At 41.8% G+C, this 22,500-nt stretch overlaps 1 protein-coding gene across 3 annotated transcripts in view; it reads right to left on the reverse strand.

The window, feature by feature from the left end:
* map4k1 (mitogen-activated protein kinase kinase kinase kinase 1) overlaps positions 1-22,500 on the reverse strand; it is a 53,816-nt gene that overhangs the window by 3,220 nt on the left and 28,096 nt on the right. For 2 of the 3 annotated variants that reach the window (XM_077230376.1, XM_077230375.1), the window contains 11 exons: positions 21,447-21,467; positions 21,307-21,355; positions 20,485-20,653; positions 19,078-19,178; positions 18,142-18,183; positions 16,745-16,823; positions 16,591-16,667; positions 16,406-16,466; positions 13,375-13,477; positions 2,323-2,381; positions 1,567-1,670 (listed from right to left, as the gene is read on the reverse strand). In XM_077230376.1, coding sequence (XP_077086491.1) covers positions 1,567-1,670; positions 2,323-2,381; positions 13,375-13,477; positions 16,406-16,466; positions 16,591-16,667; positions 16,745-16,823; positions 18,142-18,183; positions 19,078-19,178; positions 20,485-20,653; positions 21,307-21,355; positions 21,447-21,467 — 865 coding nt within the window. The remainder of the gene's footprint in view (positions 1-1,566; positions 1,671-2,322; positions 2,382-13,374; positions 13,478-16,405; positions 16,467-16,590; positions 16,668-16,744; positions 16,824-18,141; positions 18,184-19,077; positions 19,179-20,484; positions 20,654-21,306; positions 21,356-21,446; positions 21,468-22,500) is intronic. The other variant, XM_077230377.1, reaches the window with a different exon arrangement.

Here is a 22,500-nt window from a genome sequence, read left to right on the forward strand (position 1 = left end):
TGGTGGGCGGGAGATTCTGCACGAAAGGTCAGAGATGAAGACGCGTTTATGTAGCGCTTTTATAAAAATATATATAGAGATGAGACACAGCGAGGCACAGGATATCTTCAGCAACACTTAAAGTGACATATTATTCTCATTTTCACAAGATGTTATATAAATATATGGCGTTCCCAGAATGTGTCTGTGAAATTTCATCTCAAAATACCCCTCAGATCATTAATTATAGCTTGTTAAAATGCTACAGCGTGTCCGCGGTTATGGAGATATAAATGTCTTATTCTCAGGTAGTGAAAACATAACGGTTCTTTATAAACATAGTTATGGATCTTAAATTGCATTTCTGTCAATAGATCCTCAGAAATATTACACATTGCACCTTTAATATACGGTCTTGATTTGATTTTTGATTCATACCCAGATGAAATCAGCTGGAAGAACGTGCATTTATTGCATGAACGGAGCAAGAACATAATGTAAGTGTTTAAAATGCATATGTATAGTCCAGTTCAGTTGATTTGTCTTGCTGTTAATGCTGTTAAACTGAATGAACGAGGCGAACTGTGTTAAATAACAGCACTGAGATATAAGCATGCACGGTTTATCTTTTAATCAGTTAGGGGCCATTCACATAGGACGTGTTTTTACGGTTAAAACGTGAGACGCATGTCAGTGCAGGTCTAGAGATGATAACCTGAGTGCCGTGTTTTAGAAAGACGCATCACACACTCATTATGGAAGCGAGATGAGAGCGCAACTGTCGATCACGATCACGTCTTGGGTGATGTTTACATTAAAAACATGGAAAAGTAGCGCAATGGACTGAAAAAAAAAACACATTCTCTGTGTTATTTAATTGCCCCTTTCCACACAATCCAAGTTGCATTCATTGCTATAGCAACATTAGGCTTCCGGCTTCTTTCCAAACTGTAGACAGTAGAAAAGTGATTATACTTAAAGTGAAAATAAGATAAAAGTGGTCATGTCATGTAGAGGTGTGTTATAAAATGTTAAATTGTTAATATATAAATAAATAGCCTATAGATTTTTATGTTTTTTTTTAATAAAATGTATAATATAAATATAGCCATTAAGAATATCTATCTATCTATCTATCTATCTATCTATCTATCTATCTATCTATCTATCTATCTATCTATATATCTATCTATCTATCTATCTATCTATCTATCTATCTATCTATCTATCTATCTATCTATCTATCTATCTTTGCTATACACTACGCGTTGGTTTTCATTTATACTTCTGCGTCGTTGTCCGCATTGACGCGCAATTACACATGCAGAGGGGGCATGTGAAACCCGAGGGAGGGGTTCTAGCGGACCAATCACAGCGCTTGCGTCCGCGTAGAATTGACGCGTTGTTACGTTTTTGGAGAGGTGCACGTCAGGGTACGCAGAAGGGTACGCCCGCTACACACAGCCTACGACGTAGCTACTGCATGAGTTCGACGCAGGAGTATAAACTGGGCTTAACCTCGACCCCTCACCCCCGCCCTCCCCCCTACAGGAGTCTAGACCCGGGCCTGTGCGTCAGCTCTCTCACCTTGATCAGCATGAACTTGTGCATGGGCTCGTACCACTGCAACAGAACCACACTGGACTCCAGCGCACAGCACAGGAACACACAGCCGTTCTGAGCGTTATGAGCTGCACACACACACACACACACACACACACACACACACACACACACACACACACACACACACACACACACACACACACACACACACACACACACACACACACACACACACACACAGTTTATTATGGAGCCAGATCAGCCTCTAAAATAATACATTTACAAACCAAAATTCACAAATGCACAGCACATTTCACATTTACAAAATCCGATTTGTAAATTCAAAACACAATTCATAAATACACGAGTAAAAGCATAAATATTTTCCCAAATACTCACACAATGCATCTTACCTAAATAAATTTAAAATGTTTACACAACTATATATATATATATATATATATCAAGTTCTTGAATTAATTTCCATCACACATTTATGAATGATGTTACATGTATTTATGGATCGTTGAAACTGCATTTGGAAATCGTCACACGTGCGTGGACTGCTTTGAATTTGTGTGTGTGATATTTTTGAGACCTTAGGGAAGATGCATTTGAGTGAGCATTTGGGAAAATATTTATGCTTTTACTTGTGTATTTATGAATTGTGTGTTGTAAATGTATTATTTTTGAGACTGATCTGGCTCCATAGTTTCTTCATTTACAGAGCCAGGCTTGATTTGAAGAGTAAAAGTGATCGGGATTTTCTCATCTCACCCACTGAACACGTCCTGCATCCCTTTGTGTCTGGAATCTTCGTGCTGATCGCAAACTTCCTGTTGTGAGACGGCGAGAACACAGATTAGATTGTGTGGTTGTGTGTGTGTGTGTGTGTGGTTGTGTGTGTGTGTGTATCTGTATCTTCCCTTTATTTGGGTCACTAAGTCACAAAGTTCCGTTAAGAGTGATGGATGCTCTGTGTGTGTGTGTGTGTGTGTGTGTGTGTGTGTGTGTGTGTGTGTGTGTGTGTGTGTGTGTGTGTGTGTGTGTGTGTGTGTGTGTGGTTTCTCTGTTTTCATGCATGTGTGGTTAAAATCAAACACCTCAGTGTTGCTGCAGCAACTGTGTGTCATACTGGGTAATGTCACCTATTCTTCTATTTTAAAGGTTCCTAATTTGTTTTGGTTCCTCCTACAACAGGTTCACATCAAACATAACTTTCATTTTCTCATAATATTCATTGCAGCATCTGCTCTGGTTGGTCAGATGACCCAGTCTGTTGTGATTGGTCTATTCTACTCTGATTGGTCAGACGGCCCAGTCTGTTGTGATTGGTCTACTCTGCTCTGATTGGTCAGACGGCCCAGTCTGTTGTGATTGATCTACTCTGCTCTGGTTGGTCAGATGACCCAGTCTGTTGTGATTGGTCTATTCTACTCTGATTGGTCAGACGGCCCAGTCTGTTGTGATTGGTCTACTCTGCTCTGATTGGTCAGACGGCCCAGTCTGTTGTGATTGATCTACTCTGCTCTGATTGGTCAGATGATCCAGTCTGTTGTGATTGGTCTACTCTGCTCTGGTTGGTCAGATGGCCCAGTCTGTTGTGATTGGTCTATTCTGCTCTGATTGGTCAGATGGCCCAGTCTGTTGTGATTGGTCTACTCTGCTCTGATTGGTCAGACGGCCCAGTCTGTTGTGATTGGTCTACTCTGCTCTGATTGGTCAGACAGCCCAGTCTGTTGTGATTGATCTACTCTGCTCTGATTGGTCAGACGGCCCAGTCTGTTGTGATTGGTCTACTCTGCTCTGATTGGTCAGATGATCCAGTCTGTTGTGATTGGTCTACTCTGCTCTGATTGGTCAGATGGCCCAGTCTGTTGTGATTGGTCTACTCTGCTCTGATTGGTCAGATGGCCCAGTCTGTTGTGATTGGTCTACTCTGCTCTGATTGGTCAGACGGCCCAGTCTGTTGTGATTGGTCTACTCTGCTCTGATTGGTCAGATGGCCCAGTCTGTTGTGATTGGTCTACTCTGCTCTGATTGGTCAGACGGCCCAGTCTGTTGTGTTTGATCTACTCTGCTCTGATTGGTGAGATGATCCAGTCTGTTGTGATTGGTCTACTCTGCTCTGGTTGGTCAGATGGCCCAGTCTGTTGTGATTGGTCTATTCTGCTCTGATTGGTCAGATGGCCCAGTCTGTTGTGATTGGTCTACTCTGCTCTGATTGGTCAGATGGCCCAGTCTGTTGTGATTGGTCTACTCTGCTCTGATTGGTCAGACAGCCCAGTCTGTTGTGATTGATCTACTCTGCTCTGATTGGTCAGATGACTCAGTCTGTTGTGTTTGATCTACTCTGATCTGATTGGTCAGACGGCCCAGTCTGTTGTGATTGGTCTACTCTGCTCTGATTGGTCAGATGATCCAGTCTGTTGTGATTGGTCTACTCTGCTCTGGTTGGTCAGATGGCCCAGTCTGTTGTGATTGGTCTATTCTGCTCTGATTGGTCAGACGGCCCAGTCTGTTCTGATTGATCTACTCTGCTCTGATTGGTCAGATGACTCAGTCAGTTGTGATTGATCTACTCTGCTCTGATTGGTCAGATGACTCAGTCTGTTGTGATTGATCTACTCTGCTCTGATTGGTCAGACGGCCCAGTCTGTTGTGATTGGTCTACTCTGCTCTGGTTGGTCAGATGACCCAGTCTGTTGTGATTGGTCTATTCTACTCTGGTTGGTCAGATGACCCAGTCTGTTGTGATTGGTCTATTCTGCTCTGGTTGGTCAGATGACCCAGTCTGTTGTGATTGGTCTACTCTGCTCTGGTTGGTCAGATGACCCAGTCTGTTTTGATTGGTCTATTCTGCTCTGGTTGGTCAGATGGCCCAGTCTGTTGTGATTGGTCTATTCTGCTCTGGTTGGTCAGATGACCCAGTCTGTTGTGATTGGTCTACTCTGCTCTGATTGGTCAGATGGCCCAGTCTGTTGTGATTGGTCTACTCTGCTCTGATTGGTCAGATGGCCCAGTCTGTTGTGATTGGTCTACTCTGCTCTGATTGGTCAGACGGCCCAGTCTGTTGTGATTGGTCTACTCTGCTCTGATTGGTCAGACGGCCCAGTCTGTTGTGATTGGTCTACTCTGCTCTGATTGGTCAGACGGCCCAGTCTGTTGTGATTGATCTACTCTGCTCTGATTGGTCAGATGATCCAGTCTGTTGTGATTGGTCTACTCTGCTCTGGTTGGTCAGATGGCCCAGTCTGTTGTGATTGGTCTATTCTGCTCTGATTGGTCAGATGGCCCAGTCTGTTGTGATTGGTCTACTCTGCTCTGATTGGTCAGACGGCCCAGTCTGTTGTGATTGGTCTACTCTGCTCTGATTGGTCAGACAGCCCAGTCTGTTGTGATTGATCTACTCTGCTCTGATTGGTCAGACGGCCCAGTCTGTTGTGATTGGTCTACTCTAATCTGATTGGTCAGATGATCCAGTCTGTTGTGATTGGTCTACTCTGCTCTGATTGGTCAGATGGCCCAGTCTGTTGTGATTGGTCTACTCTGCTCTGATTGGTCAGATGGCCCAGTCTGTTGTGATTGGTCTACTCTGCTCTGATTGGTCAGACGGCCCAGTCTGTTGTGATTGGTCTACTCTGCTCTGATTGGTCAGACGGCCCAGTCTGTTGTGATTGGTCTACTCTGCTCTGATTGGTCAGACGGCCCAGTCTGTTGTGTTTGATCTACTCTGCTCTGATTGGTCAGATGATCCAGTCTGTTGTGATTGGTCTACTCTGCTCTGGTTGGTCAGATGGCCCAGTCTGTTGTGATTGGTCTACTCTGCTCTGATTGGTCAGATGGCCCAGTCTGTTGTGATTGGTCTACTCTGCTCTGATTGGTCAGACGGCCCAGTCTGTTGTGATTGGTCTACTCTGCTCTGATTGGTCAGACAGCCCAGTCTGTTGTGATTGATCTACTCTGCTCTGATTGGTCAGATGACTCAGTCTGTTGTGTTTGATCTACTCTGCTCTGATTGGTCAGACGGCCCAGTCTGTTGTGATTGGTCTACTCTGCTCTGATTGGTCAGATGATCCAGTCTGTTGTGATTGGTCTACTCTGCTCTGGTTGGTCAGATGGCCCAGTCTGTTGTGATTGGTCTATTCTGCTCTGATTGGTCAGACGGCCCAGTCTGTTGTGATTGATCTACTCTGCTCTGATTGGTCAGATGACTCAGTCTGTTGTGATTGATCTACTCTGCTCTGATTGGTCAGATGACTCAGTCTGTTGTGATTGATCTACTCTGCTCTGATTGGTCAGACGGCCCAGTCTGTTGTGATTGGTCTACTCTGCTCTGATTGGTCAGACGGCCCAGTCTGTTGTGATTGATCTACTCTGCTCTGATTGGTCAGATGACTCAGTCTGTTGTGATTGATCTACTCTGCTCTGATTGGTCAGATGATCCAGTCTGTTGTGATTGGTCTACTCTGCTCTGGTTGGTCAGATGGCCCAGTCTGTTGTGATTGGTCTATTCTGCTCTGATTGATCAGATGATCCAGTCTGTTGTGATTGGTCTACTCTGCTCTGATTGGTCAGACGGCCCAGTCTGTTGTGATTGGTCTACTCTGCTCTGATTGGTCAGACGGCCCAGTCTGTTGTGATTGATCTACTCTGCTCTGATTGGTCAGATGACTCAGTCTGTTGTGATTGATCTACTCTGCTCTGATTGGTCAGATGATCCAGTCTGTTGTGATTGGTCTATTCTGCTCTGATTGGTCAGATGATCCAGTCTGTTGTGATTGATCTACTCTGCTCTGGTTGGTCAGATGGCCCAGTCTGTTTGAATTGGTCTACTCTGCTCTGATTGGTCAGATGATCCAGTCTATTGTGATTGATCTACTCTGCTCTGGTTGGTCAGATGGCCCAGTCGGTTGTGATTGGTCTACTCTGCTCTGGGTGGTCAGATGACCCAGTGTGTTGTGATTGGTCTATTCTGCTCTGATTGGTCAGATGGCCCAGTCTGTTGTGATTGGTCTACTCTGCTCTCATTGGTCAGATGATCCAGTCTGTTGTGATTGGTCTATTCTGGCCTGATTGGACAGATGATCTAGTCTATTGTGATTGGTCTACTCTGCTCTGGTTGGTCAGATGATCCAGTCTGTTGTGATTGGTCTACTCTGCTCTGGTTGGTCAGATGATCTAGTCTGTTGTGATTGGTCTATTCTGCTCTGATTTGTCAGATGGCCCAGTCTGTTGTGATTGGTCTACTCTGCTCTGATTGGTCAGATGATCCAGTCTGTTGTGATTGGTCTATTCTGCTCTGATTGGTCAGATGATCTAGTCTATTGTGATTGGTCTACTCTGCTCTGGTTGGTCAGATGATCCAGTCTGTTGTGATTGGTCTACTCTGCTCTGATTGGTCAGATGACTCAGTCTGTTGTGATTGGTCTACTCTGCTCTGATTGGTCAGATGATCCAGTCTATTGTGATTGATCTACTCTGCTCTGGTTGGTCAGATGATCCAGTCTGTTGTGACTGGTCTACTCTGCTCTGATTGGTCAGATGACTCAGTCTGTTGTGATTGGTCTACTCTGCTCTGATTGGTCAGATGATCCAGTCTATTGTGATTGGTCTACTCTGGTCTGATTGGTCAGATGATCCAGTCTGTTGTGATTGGTCTATTCTGCTCTGATTGGTCAGATGATCTAGTCTATTGTGATTGGTCTACTCTGCTCTGGTTGGTCAGATGATCCAGTCTGTTGTGATTGGTCTATTCTGCTCTGATTGGTCAGATGATCCAGTCTATTGTGATTGGTCTACTCTGCTCTGGTTGGTCAGATGATCCAGTCTGTTGTGATTGGTCTACTCTGCTCTGGTTGGTCAGATGACTCAGTCTGTTGTGATTGATCTACTCTGCTCTGATTGGTCAGATGATCCAGTCTGTTGTGATTGGTCTATTCTGCTCTGATTGGTCAGATGATCCAGTCTGTTGTGATTGGTCTACTCTGCTCTGGTTGGTCAGATGGCCCAGTCTGTTGTGATTGGTCTACTCTGCTCTGGTTGGTCAGATGACTCAGTCTGTTGTGATTGATCTACTCTGCTCTGATTGGTCAGATGATCCAGTCTGTTGTGATTGGTCTATTCTGCTCTGATTGGTCAGATGATCCAGTCTGTTGTGATTGGTCTACTCTGCTCTGATTGGTCAGATGGCCCAGTCTGTTGTGATTGGTCTACTCTGCTCTGATTGGTCAGACGGCCCAGTCTGTTGTGATTGGTCTACTCTGCTCTGATTGGTCAGACAGCCCAGTCTGTTGTGATTGATCTACTCTGCTCTGATTGGTCAGATGACTCAGTCTGTTGTGTTTGATCTACTCTGCTCTGATTGGTCAGACGGCCCAGTCTGTTGTGATTGGTCTACTCTGCTCTGATTGGTCAGATGATCCAGTCTGTTGTGATTGGTCTACTCTGCTCTGGTTGGTCAGATGGCCCAGTCTGTTGTGATTGGTCTATTCTGCTCTGATTGGTCAGACGGCCCAGTCTGTTGTGATTGATCTACTCTGCTCTGATTGGTCAGATGACTCAGTCTGTTGTGATTGATCTACTCTGCTCTGATTGGTCAGATGACTCAGTCTGTTGTGATTGATCTACTCTGCTCTGATTGGTCAGACGGCCCAGTCTGTTGTGATTGGTCTACTCTGCTCTGATTGGTCAGACGGCCCAGTCTGTTGTGATTGATCTACTCTGCTCTGATTGGTCAGATGACTCAGTCTGTTGTGATTGATCTACTCTGCTCTGATTGGTCAGATGATCCAGTCTGTTGTGATTGGTCTACTCTGCTCTGGTTGGTCAGATGGCCCAGTCTGTTGTGATTGGTCTATTCTGCTCTGATTGATCAGATGATGCAGTCTGTTGTGATTGGTCTACTCTGCTCTGATTGGTCAGACGGCCCAGTCTGTTGTGATTGGTCTACTCTGCTCTGATTGGTCAGACGGCCCAGTCTGTTGTGATTGATCTACTCTGCTCTGATTGGTCAGATGACTCAGTCTGTTGTGATTGATCTACTCTGCTCTGATTGGTCAGATGATCCAGTCTGTTGTGATTGGTCTATTCTGCTCTGATTGGTCAGATGATCCAGTCTGTTGTGATTGATCTACTCTGCTCTGGTTGGTCAGATGGCCCAGTCTGTTTGAATTGGTCTACTCTGCTCTGATTGGTCAGATGATCCAGTCTATTGTGATTGATCTACTCTGCTCTGGTTGGTCAGATGGCCCAGTCGGTTGTGATTGGTCTACTCTGCTCTGGGTGGTCAGATGACCCAGTGTGTTGTGATTGGTCTATTCTGCTCTGATTGGTCAGATGGCCCAGTCTGTTGTGATTGGTCTACTCTGCTCTCATTGGTCAGATGATCCAGTCTGTTGTGATTGGTCTATTCTGGCCTGATTGGACAGATGATCTAGTCTATTGTGATTGGTCTACTCTGCTCTGGTTGGTCAGATGATCCAGTCTGTTGTGATTGGTCTACTCTGCTCTGGTTGGTCAGATGATCTAGTCTGTTGTGATTGGTCTATTCTGCTCTGATTTGTCAGATGGCCCAGTCTGTTGTGATTGGTCTACTCTGCTCTGATTGGTCAGATGATCCAGTCTGTTGTGATTGGTCTATTCTGCTCTGATTGGTCAGATGATCTAGTCTATTGTGATTGGTCTACTCTGCTCTGGTTGGTCAGATGATCCAGTCTGTTGTGATTGGTCTACTCTGCTCTGATTGGTCAGATGACTCAGTCTGTTGTGATTGGTCTACTCTGCTCTGATTGGTCAGATGATCCAGTCTATTGTGATTGATCTACTCTGCTCTGGTTGGTCAGATGATCCAGTCTGTTGTGACTGGTCTACTCTGCTCTGATTGGTCAGATGACTCAGTCTGTTGTGATTGGTCTACTCTGCTCTGATTGGTCAGATGATCCAGTCTATTGTGATTGGTCTACTCTGGTCTGATTGGTCAGATGATCCAGTCTGTTGTGATTGGTCTATTCTGCTCTGATTGGTCAGATGATCTAGTCTATTGTGATTGGTCTACTCTGCTCTGGTTGGTCAGATGATCCAGTCTGTTGTGATTGGTCTATTCTGCTCTGATTGGTCAGATGATCCAGTCTATTGTGATTGGTCTACTCTGCTCTGGTTGGTCAGATGATCCAGTCTGTTGTGATTGGTCTACTCTGCTCTGGTTGGTCAGATGACTCAGTCTGTTGTGATTGATCTACTCTGCTCTGATTGGTCAGATGATCCAGTCTGTTGTGATTGGTCTATTCTGCTCTGATTGGTCAGATGATCCAGTCTGTTGTGATTGGTCTACTCTGCTCTGGTTGGTCAGATGATCTAGTCTGTTGTGATTGGTCTATTCTGCTCTGATTGGTCAGATGGCCCAGTCTGTTGTGATTGGTCTAGTCTGCTCTGATTGGTCAGATGATCCAGTCTGTTGTGATTGGTCTATTCTGCTCTGATTGGTGAGATGATCTAGTCTGTTGTGATTGGTCTACTCTGCTCTGATTGGTCAGATGATCCAGTCTGTTGTGATTGGTCTATTCTGCTCTGATTGGTCAGATGATCCAGTCTGTTGTGATTGATCTACTCTGCTCTGATTGGTCAGATGACTCAGTCTGTTGTGATTGATCTACTCTGCTCTGATTGGTCAGATGATCCAGTCTGTTGTGATTGGTCTACTCTGCTCTGGTTGGTCAGATGGCCCAGTCTGTTGTGATTGGTCTATTCTGCTCTGATTGATCAGATGATCCAGTCTGTTGTGATTGGTCTACTCTGCTCTGATTGGTCAGACGGCCCAGTCTGTTGTGATTGGTCTACTCTGCTCTGATTGGTCAGACGGCCCAGTCTGTTGTGATTGATCTACTCTGCTCTGATTGGTCAGATGACTCAGTCTGTTGTGATTGATCTACTCTGCTCTGATTGGTCAGATGATCCAGTCTGTTGTGATTGGTCTATTCTGCTCTGATTGGTCAGATGATCCAGTCTGTTGTGATTGATCTACTCTGCTCTGGTTGGTCAGATGGCCCAGTCTGTTTGAATTGGTCTACTCTGCTCTGATTGGTCAGATGATCCAGTCTATTGTGATTGATCTACTCTGCTCTGGTTGGTCAGACGGCCCAGTCGGTTGTGATTGGTCTACTCTGCTCTGGGTGGTCAGATGACCCAGTCTGTTTGAATTGGTCTATTCTGCTCTGATTGGTCAGATGGCCCAGTCTGTTGTGATTGGTCTACTCTGCTCTCATTGGTCAGACGGCCCAGTCGGTTGTGATTGGTCTATTCTGGCCTGATTGGACAGATGATCTAGTCTATTGTGATTGGTCTACTCTGCTCTGGTTGGTCAGATGATCCAGTCTGTTGTGATTGGTCTACTCTGCTCTGGTTGGTCAGATGATCTAGTCTGTTGTGATTGGTCTATTCTGCTCTGATTTGTCAGATGGCCCAGTCTGTTGTGATTGGTCTACTCTGCTCTGATTGGTCAGATGATCCAGTCTGTTGTGATTGGTCTATTCTGCTCTGATTGGTCAGATGATCTAGTCTATTGTGATTGGTCTACTCTGCTCTGGTTGGTCAGATGATCCAGTCTGTTGTGATTGGTCTACTCTGCTCTGATTGGTCAGATGATCCAGTCTATTGTGATTGATCTACTCTGCTCTGGTTGGTCAGACGGCCCAGTCGGTTGTGATTGGTCTACTCTGCTCTGGGTGGTCAGATGACCCAGTGTGTTGTGATTGGTCTATTCTGCTCTGATTGGTCAGATGGCCCAGTCTGTTGTGATTGGTCTACTCTGCTCTCATTGGTCAGATGATCCAGTCTGTTGTGATTGGTCTATTCTGGCCTGATTGGACAGATGATCTAGTCTATTGTGATTGGTCTACTCTGCTCTGGTTGGTCAGATGATCCAGTCTGTTGTGATTGGTCTACTCTGCTCTGGTTGGTCAGATGATCTAGTCTGTTGTGATTGGTCTATTCTGCTCTGATTTGTCAGATGGCCCAGTCTGTTGTGATTGGTCTACTCTGCTCTGATTGGTCAGATGATCCAGTCTGTTGTGATTGGTCTATTCTGCTCTGATTGGTCAGATGATCTAGTCTATTGTGATTGGTCTACTCTGCTCTGGTTGGTCAGATGATCCAGTCTGTTGTGATTGGTCTACTCTGCTCTGATTGGTCAGATGACTCAGTCTGTTGTGATTGGTCTACTCTGCTCTGATGGGTCAGATGATCCAGTCTATTGTGATTGATCTACTCTGCTCTGGTTGGTCAGATGATCCAGTCTGTTGTGACTGGTCTACTCTGCTCTGATTGGTCAGATGACTCAGTCTGTTGTGATTGGTCTACTCTGCTCTGATTGGTCAGATGATCCAGTCTATTGTGATTGGTCTACTCTGGTCTGATTGGTCAGATGATCCAGTCTGTTGTGATTGGTCTATTCTGCTCTGATTGGTCAGATGATCTAGTCTATTGTGATTGGTCTACTCTGCTCTGGTTGGTCAGATGATCCAGTCTGTTGTGATTGGTCTATTCTGCTCTGATTGGTCAGATGATCCAGTCTATTGTGATTGGTCTACTCTGCTCTGGTTGGTCAGATGATCCAGTCTGTTGTGATTGGTCTACTCTGCTCTGGTTGGTCAGATGACTCAGTCTGTTGTGATTGATCTACTCTGCTCTGATTGGTCAGATGATCCAGTCTGTTGTGATTGGTCTATTCTGCTCTGATTGGTCAGATGATCCAGTCTGTTGTGATTGGTCTACTCTGCTCTGGTTGGTCAGATGATCTAGTCTGTTGTGATTGGTCTATTCTGCTCTGATTGGTCAGATGGCCCAGTCTGTTGTGATTGGTCTAGTCTGCTCTGATTGGTCAGATGATCCAGTCTGTTGTGATTGGTCTATTCTGCTCTGATTGGTGAGATGATCTAGTCTGTTGTGATTGGTCTACTCTGCTCTGATTGGTCAGATGATCCAGTCTGTTGTGATTGGTCTACTCTGCTCTGATTGGTCAGATGATCCAGTCTGTTGTGATTGGTCTACTCTGATCTGGTTGGTCAGATGATCTAGTCTGTTGTGGTTGGTCTATTCTGCTCTGATTGGTCAGACGTTCCAGTCTGTTGTGATTGGTCTACACTGCTCTGATTGGTCAGATGATCCAGTCTGTTGTGATTGGTCTACTCTGCTCTGATTGGTCAGACGATCTAGTCTGTTGTGATTGGTCTATTCTGCTCTGATTGGTCAGACGGCCCAGCCTGTTGTGATTGGTCTACTCTGCTCTGATTGGTCAGATGATCCAGTCTGTTGTGATTGGTCTACTCTGCTCTGATGGTCAGATGGCCCAGCCTGTTGTGATTGGTCTACTCTGCTCTGATTGGTCAGATGACCCAGTCTGTTGTGATTGGTCTACTCTGCTCTGATTGGTCAGATGATCCAGTCTGTTGTGATTGGTCTTTTCTGCTCTGATTGGTCAGATGACCAACCAAACTCTTCCAGTCTCAGCTACAACTACAGTGTTTGAGGGCGGGGCAAAGGAGACACTGTTCAGCCAATGAAGACCATTGGCTGACATTATGCAAATTAGTTACAAACCTACATAGGTTCAGCAGGAAGTGAGACTGGAATTACTGAATCGCTCAGAATCGCTTCTTTTATTTAGAAGACAAAAACTCCACTTATCTGAGCTTTGATCTTTGAAACTTTGCCGAATTTTTACAATCACAAACAGCTTTATTACACACTAGATGAAAGGCAACATCGGAAAAAGCATAATAGAGACACTTTAATAATTTAAATGCATATGACGTAATAAAAGGAGTCAGTTACCGTGGCAACAGTCTGTGTGTGGGCAAGGCCACTATGCGATGCTCTTTGCGTGTGTGTTCGTACAGCTCCTTCAGTGTGTGTGAGTGCAGCTGCGAGGACTTCCCTGTTACACACATCAATCACTCATTCTATCAGTCAGTGCCAACAGGTTTATCTGTCAAGCTGCAGTGTATTGTGCAGAAGCATATTTCCACCACATGAGAAAAATAAATCATGCTTTGGTAAATCATATTTATGACATAAAAAGTACAAATTATGACATACGAAGTCTAAATTATGTTTTTTGATTATGTATTTCAATGACTATATTGTGTCAATGACTTTTTACATCATAATTTTTAGTTCCCTTTCGTTGTCACTCCGAGTTACGTCGGATGACGACGAATGGGGTTTCGCCTTAGAAAGCCTATCAACTTTGAGTATTACAAAACGAGCCAATGGCAAAGAAATGCCATGGGTCTGCGGAATTTGCATAGCGTATCTCTGCCCTACCTCGTGGGTATAAAAGGAAGACGCTGGCAACATGCAGATATGTTTTTGCTTCGGAGCCAACTTAATTCTTCACTCCACAAGCCATCTCTGAACTGTCAGCTTCTTACGGACGAGCGAGATTCTCTGGTGTTGGTGTGACGGCGATCTCCCAGCGAGTGCGCGCTTCCTGCTTATCTGTGCAGTGGTTTGCCAGTGAGTGTGTTTCTCCCCGGGCGCTTCGACACTTAGAGTTTCTTTTCTCTCACAAAAGAGCTCGTACGCGGCACGTCTTTTTAAAGACGGCTCGCCCGTGCATTTCTGGTTGCGGTTGACTCATTTCCGATTTTGAGGGGCACATTCTCTGCTCTGCGTGCTTGGGCTTGATCACGCTAGAGCAGCGTTTGTGGATGACTCACGTTCTCCACGCGGGAACGTGACCATCGCGTCATTACGGTCGAGACTCAATGATCTCATTAGAGAGAGAGTCCCCTCATCCACACCCCGATCTAACACTCTCCACATGAGGTGCTACTTCGGCTGGTGGCCAGGGTGACCTGAGGGTGTTGGTGTGGACAAGGCGCCGACTATCTGTCCGTGCCCCACGCCCCCCTCTTCATTGACGCAACCCGGAACGATCACGGGACGCCCGTGGGCCCGTCTTCGGACCCCCCGCGGGTTTCCTTTGACGTTCCAGAATCGGATCTGTTGTCCATCGCAGCATCACAGGGCGGGCAAGAATCTTCAGGAAGTGAAGATTTGACAGTGCTGCCACTTTCGGGTGTGCATATGGCATTTGTCGAGTCAGATCCTGAGATGACAGCCATGCTTTCCCAGACCGCCGCGAGCGTCGGACTAGAGTGGAACCTTCCGCCCTGTCCTGTGCGCTCGCTGCTGCACGATTGGTTTTTGGGTGTGGCCGCTGACACCTGTCGGTGTCCACTCCAATACCTTTCTTCCCGGATGTGCATCAGGAGATCTCGAAATCCTCGAAGACCCCTGTCTTCCAGCGATCCCTCGTTGATCTTCTCCGCCCTTCCTCCCCTCCACGGGGCCGCTGCCCATGGGTACACTGGGGTCCCCCGGTTGAACGCTCTGTTGTGATACTAAAATAACTGTGTCCTCAGAGTGCTTCTCGGCGCGATCCTAAGCACCCGTCCGAAACCTGTAGTTTTTCGTCTACACTTGTGGCGAAATCCTATAGCGCCCAGGACAGACAGCCGCCTCACTGCATGCCATGGCCATTCTGCTGGTCTTCCTGGCCCAGGTGTTCATGGACATGCAGGAGGGCAGGACTGACCCAGGGCTCTTCCTTGAGCTGCGCGCCGCCATTGACCTTGCTCCCCGGCGACGAAAGTGGCCGCACGCTCCCTGGGTCAGGTGATGTACACCATTCAAGCTTGTGGCTTAACCTGTCCGATGTGCAGGATGTCCGGCGGTCCCGTCTGCCAGACACCATCATATCCCAGATCAGCCCTTCGGCGATGCGGTTCAGGGCTGTACAACAGCTCTCAACCGCCCATGAGCAGACTGAGGCATATTCTGCCCCGACGGCCCCGCCATCCGCTCAGATCCCTCAGTCTGCCCACCCTCCCTCGGCTTCCACCCCGCCCGTTCACCCGGGCTGGCTCTGGAGGCCGCAGGGGGAGGCCGCTAACCGAGACGTTTTTCATGCCATAATTGCGGCTTTTTATGTCAAAATTTCAACTTTTCATCTCATAATTTTTATTTAGTATGTTATGATTTAGACTTTTTGACAATCTGACTTTTCAGTCAGAATTTTGAAACGTCAATTTTGACTTTTTAAAATCATAATTAAAACATTTTACATCAAAATTCTGACTTAAAACATTGTAATTTCACCTCTTTATATAATAATTATGACTTCAAAAGTCTGAATTAAAATTTATGTTAATATCAACTTTAATATCATTTACACTTTTTAAGTCAAAACCTGTTTAAGTCAAAAATTTTACTTTGTAAGTCATAATTTCACCTTTTCATGTAATAATTATGACTGTCAATTTCAACTTTAATATAATAAGGACTTTTTACGTAAAAATTTCGACTTTATACATCATAATATCACATTTTTATGTCATAAATATGACTTTTTAAGTCTAAATTTCGACTTATGTCAATATCAACTTTACTATCATAAGGACTTTTTAAGTCAAATTTTTTTTTGTCATAATTAGGACTTAGTATGTCAGTTTTGACTTTTAATGCCATTTATTTATTACATTTACATTTAAGTCAAAGTGATATACAGTAGTCAACATTGAAGTGGATCAAAAAACGTAATCAAAGTTGTCCTAAGAGAAGAACGGGTATTGTTCAAAATTCATGTATAACTTTGATCCACTTAAAATGTTGACTACTGTGATTTCATGTCCATTTTATGTCATAATTTAGACTTTTTGTCATTAGTCATTTACAAAATGCATGATATTATTTTTCATAAGTGGCAGAAACGGTCTTCCATCTGTATTGTATAAAGAGCTACATAAATAAAGGTGATTGACATTCAGGTTCCGATGATTTCCATCTGACTGTTCCTCACCTGAGACGGACATTAAGACGTTCCCAATGGTGTAAACCCACACACACTTTCCCGGAAACAGCTGAGAGAGAGAGAGAGAGAATCAGAGAAGGATCAGAGAAGGATCAGAACGAGTTGTAAGTGTCATCAGGAATGTGTGTGTGTGTGTGTGTGTGTGTGTGTGTGTGTGTGTTTGAGTCTCTCACCAGCTCCATGGTGGTCTCAGACCCGTTGAGGTTTAGTGTGAAGATGCCCTCGTCGGCCCCAAAGATCAGGTGTTGATCTACAGCAGAGAGCAGGAGCGTTACTGAGGCTCTGGGGTCAGAACACACTCCAGAAGAAGAAGGAGGACGCGCGTACCTTTAGTGACGGGATGCTCCCATGAGGTCGAGCAGTTGAGCTTTAGAGGACAGCCGTGGAAAACCTTCCTGAACACGATCTGCTCATCATCAACACACAAAATATAATACTGTGACTTATATAATGCAACTAACATCAAGCATCAATCAATTATTATCAAATATTGACCAAAATATTATCAATATCAAATATTTGTATCAATTATTATTAAATGTAATAATTCATATTTGAAAACAAATATAAATGTCAACAATGCAATTTAATTTAACCTTTTAAATTATTTGTAATTTAATTTTAGAAATAATTTAATTATTATAAAATTCAGAAATATTGTAAAACAATATTAATAATAATCTTTTTTCTCTCAACAATTTAATGTAGTTTCATTTAAACTTTTAAATTATACATGATTTAAAAATAATTTGACAATATTTCTGAATTTACTAATACATTTTTTCTCTCTCAACAATGCAATTTAATTTTAACTTTTAAATTATTTGTAATTTAATTTAAGAAATCATTTAACTATTATAATATTCAGAAATATTTGAAAAAATTTTTCTCTCCGAAATGTAATGTAGTTTTATTTAAACCTTTAAATTATACATGATTTAAACGTTGATTTAATTAATTATTTAAATATGATAATATTCAGAATTATGTGACAATATTTCTACATTTAATAATAATACTTTTTCTCTCAACAATGCAATGTAATAAAATTTTAACTTTTAATTTAATTAATTAAATTATTATAACATTCAGAAATATTTGACAGTATTTCTGAATGAAATAATGATATTTTTCACTCAACAAACAATGTAAATAAATGTAAACTTTTAATTTAATTTATAAATGTTTTTTTTATAACATTCAGAAATATTTGAAAATATTTCTGAATTTAAATATATTTTTATCTCAACAATGCAATGTATTTAAATTTAAACCTTGAATTTCATTTAATAAATTATCATAACATTCAGAAATATTTGACAATATTTCTGAATTTATAATATTTTCTCTCTCAACAATTGAATGTAATTCAATTTAAAATCTTAATTTAATTAATGAATTTTTTTATAACGTTCAGAAATAGTTGACAATATTTCTGAATGCAATGATGATTCTTTTTCTCTCAACAAGGCAATGTATTTAAATTTAAACCTTGAATTTAAATAAATTATCATAACATTCAGAAATATTTGACAATATTTCTCAATTTAATAATATTTTTTCTCTCAACAATGCAATGTATTTAAATTTAAACCTTTGACTTTATTATTGATTATTATAACATTATGCATTATGCATAACATAATATAATAATAGCACAATTTTACACATTTTTTTTCGATGCAGCTCGACCTTATTCCCGGAGAAGCATGTCGAACACGTACCGGTGGTTTCCTGATCACTGGACACACACACTGGACCGGATCCTGAACGAGAGAGAGTGAGAAACACACAGTCAGACGATATAAACCACTTCCTGACAGCGAGAGCATGAAGCATGAAACCGAGACTCTTGCAGATGCAGAGCAGGAGATCGAGACTCTGATCACACACACACTTACACAGGAAAATAACAGTCTTGCAGGAGATTGAACACACTTCCTAAACTCTAACACTTTTTCTAAAGCTGCTTTAAAGCAATGAAAGTAAAAATAAAACACTTGAATTGAAAGTGGAACTGAATTGACTCTGACTTTAGACCGGAGAATTATGGGATCAATATCCCGTCAAAATGTATTGCGGCCACGGATCAAAAAGTAATAAGCGTGAATCAAAAATGTTAAAATATATTGCACAAACTGAAAAAAAAACAATGCAAAATGATCAGAATATAAACATCTGTGGTCACGGATCAAATTATAATAAGCGTGAATAAAAAAATAACAAGCATGAATAAAAACTTTAAACACATTCAAAAGTATTTTGCACAAAACTTAAACTTATGTTCATGTTTTCTTTAAAATTATGTTTTCCTTAGTTTTATTACTTTGTGCTCGCTTGCATTTTCTACTCGTGTTTTATTTTTTTGTACGCTTGTGCTGTTTTTCTCTTCGCTCTTCTTTCCACGTTCTGCGCTTGCTTTTCCCAGTGTTGAGTTTTATGTAAATTAGGGTGGGCTTAAGCGTCCCCATTGGTCCACTCGTTCTAGATCGTCTCCGCGAGCCAATCAATCGAAGAGCGGAGTCGACGTCAGACACATTTTGCATTATGTTTTTCAGTTTGTGCAATATATTTTTACATGTGTTTTTACATTTTTGATTCACACTTATTATTTTGTGATACTTTATACGGGATGTTGATCCACAGAGAACGAGACGCACCTGTGGAGCTTGTCTTCTTCTGCGGTCTTTCTTCGGCGGCAGTTCAGGAGGAAGAAGATCCGGTGGAGGATCAGTGTGAAAACTGGAGAACGCAGACGGGTCTACACACACACACACACACACACACACACACACACACACACACACACACACACACACACACACACACACACACACACACACACACACACACACACACACACACACACACACACACACACACACACAGGCGGATCAGGAGCAGTGTTGTGTGTAACTCATTAAAAGTAACTTGAGTTATGTAATCAGATTACTTTTTCAAGTAACTAGTAAAGTACCAAATTACTTAAAAAATTTACAACAAAATATCGAGAGTTACTTTTTCAAATAAGTAACGCTAGTTAAATTGTTTTTCACATTTATTGACTGACAGCTCTCTTGACATCATGTTGAGACTAATCGAAGTGCAGAAGCGTCGCACGTGTGTGTGTGTGTGTGTGTGTGTGTGTAAACACGATGGTTGTCGTTCTAGACTAAATGTGAGTGAGCATTTACTCATCTTACTTGCACAAAACAGATTCAATATTCCTCAAAATGAATAAAATCAGTGAAATGCAGAATCAGAATATTATGCAAACCTTTAATAACTAAATATGTTAAATAAAACATAAATGTTTGGATTTAATCTCACTTTATTGACCAATGTACTTGCTTCAGACCTTCGATGATTGAATTAAACCATAAGCAAAAATTACTATAGATTTTTTTGTTTTAATTGATGAAGTGTTGATAAACTTTTCTCTCCTGTTTCCAATTCTTCCGTTATCCAGAATTACAGTGGCTGAAAATCTGCATTTCCTTCAGTTTGAGGATTATTATTTCCCTTTTGGTCTGAAAGGGTCTTTACATTTGCCCAAAAATATAACTGTTATATATAATATAATATAATATAACTAATATAACTTGTAACAAGCCCAGCCCAGGTGAAAAAAGTAATGCAATTAGTTACTTTTTAATGGAGTAACGCAATATTGTAATGCAACTTTCCTCAACACTGGTTGTATCAGATGTGTGTGTGTGTGTGTGTGTGTGTGTGTGTGTGTGTGTGTGTGTGAGTGTGTGTGTGTGTGTGTGTGCGTGTGTGTGTGTATGACACACACCTGAGTTGACGCTGCGTACGGGGCGTGGGCGTGGGAAAGGTTGTGTGTGTGTTTGTGTGAGAGTGTGTGTGTGTGTGTGAGTGTGTGTGAGTGTGTGTGTGTGTGTGTGAGAGAGAGAGAGTGTGTGTGTGTGTGTGTGTGTGTGTGTGTGTGTATGACACACACCTGAGTTGACGCTGCGTACGGGGCGTGGGCGTGGGATAGGTCGTGTGTGTGTGTGTGTGTGTGTGTGTTTGTGTGTGTGTGTGTGTGTGTGTGAGACACTCACCTGAGTTGACGTTGCGTACGGAGCGTGGGCGTGGGACGGGTCGAGTGTGTGTGTGTGTGTGTGTCCCGCTGGACGTCCTGAACAGTGGTGTCGGAGCGCCCAAGGCCAGAGCTTTACTGTGATCCTCGTCTGCGGTCACACTCTCCTCTGAACTCGTGCGGGGCTTCGGCTGCACACACACACACACACACACACACTATACACTTCATACACACATTCATATACATACACTTTCTTAAAGCTAAACATAACAGCAATTAGTCAACATCTAGTCTTTTTATGAATTTATCTTCATATTTATTATATAAACTATATATTTCAACATGTTTGGCTTTTCATTTTTTTTTTCATATTTATTCATTTTTTTAAATCATTTTTATGAATGTATTTCCAAATTCATGATTAATTATACATTTAAACATTTTAGCATTTTTATTAATTTATTATCATATTTATTATATGAATTAGATATCTCAACATTTTAGGCTTTTTATGATTTATTTCATATTTATGATATGAATTATATATTTCAACATTTTAGCCTTTTTTATACATTTATTTTTATATTTATGATAAATTAAATATTTCAACATTTTTGCTTTTTTTGTGAATTTAGTTTCATCATATATATATGTGTGTGTGTGTGTGTGTGTGTGTGTATATATATATATTTTTTTTTACATATAATAATAATCTTTCCCTATATTTCAGGTTTAACTATATTTTTTATATATATTTGTTGTATTCTAGTGTTAAGCATGAATAAGAGGATTTAACAGGATGTAACGTTTCTTCTGATGTCTTTAATGTCTCTGATCTTACTTTAGGAGGAAGAGGAGGAGGAGCTTCATCGCTGTACTTCAGTGTGCTACTAAACAGAGAAGACTTGTCAGATCATTCATAATTCATTAAAAGACTGACGTGTGTGTGTGTGTGTGTGTGTGTGATTATTGCTGAAGTACCTCAGTGTGTAACTGACAGGTCTGTGGGTGGAGAAGAGGATTAAAGACGTGATTAATAACCACAGATACAATCAAATACACAATCACACATGCACGAGGAGGACGCTTGTGTACAGAAGACACTGGGTGAATCAGGAAAATCAACAATGGAATTATGATGAACAATTAACAAAACATGTAAAACAATTTTTTTTTTAAATTCACAAAACATGTTCAGGGTGTGGATTTAATTCCAGCTAAAATCATAATTAGTTCCCTGAAAAAAAGCTCATGATCTTTGTTTTTACTGTTAATTAAAACTTTTAGAAATCAATGACATTTTTTTTGTATATTGAAAAATATATTTTATTTAGCATTTAAAATGAAATAAAAATAAATATAAAATAAAATGAAATATCAATATATTTTTTTAAAACATCAATAAAATAGAAATGTTGCTTTGGCAATTAACTGAAAAAAAACAATAAGTTGAATTAACCTGAAATAAAATGAAAGGTAAACAGAATTATGAAGAAAAAAACTGAAACAAAAAAAACCTACTAAAATTAAAATATAACTAAAAAAAATTTAAATAAAATATTAATAGAAACATTTAAAAAAATCAATGGAAAAATAGAAATGCTGCCTTGGCAATTAATTGAAATAAGTAAGTTGAATTAATCTGAAATAAAATGAAAGTTAAATACAATTATTAAAAAAATATATATAATTTGTTTAAAAAACCCGCCTCGGTTACGCCTGTGACCTCGGATCCCTTTCAAGGGAACTCGCGCTGTGTCGATTGACTTTAAAGCCCAGTTTATACTTCTGCGTCGAACTCCCGCCGTAGCTGCGCCGTAGGCTGTGTGTAGCGCGCGTACCCTTCGGCGTACCCTGACGCGCACCTCTCCAAAAATGGAGTATTATTATTATTATTATAAAAAATATTGATCATTATGTACACACATGTACATACAGTTAAGAGAATGCATAGTAAAATATATAAAATATTCTATATATTTTAGAATATAAAATTACACAACCCTGTCTTTTTTGTTAAATGTCAGTTTTAATG

Source organism: Siphateles boraxobius, unplaced genomic scaffold (assembly GCF_051911475.1).
Source record: "Siphateles boraxobius isolate OS27281-9 unplaced genomic scaffold, OSU_SipBor_1 143, whole genome shotgun sequence".
NCBI lineage: Eukaryota > Metazoa > Chordata > Actinopteri > Cypriniformes > Leuciscidae > Siphateles > Siphateles boraxobius.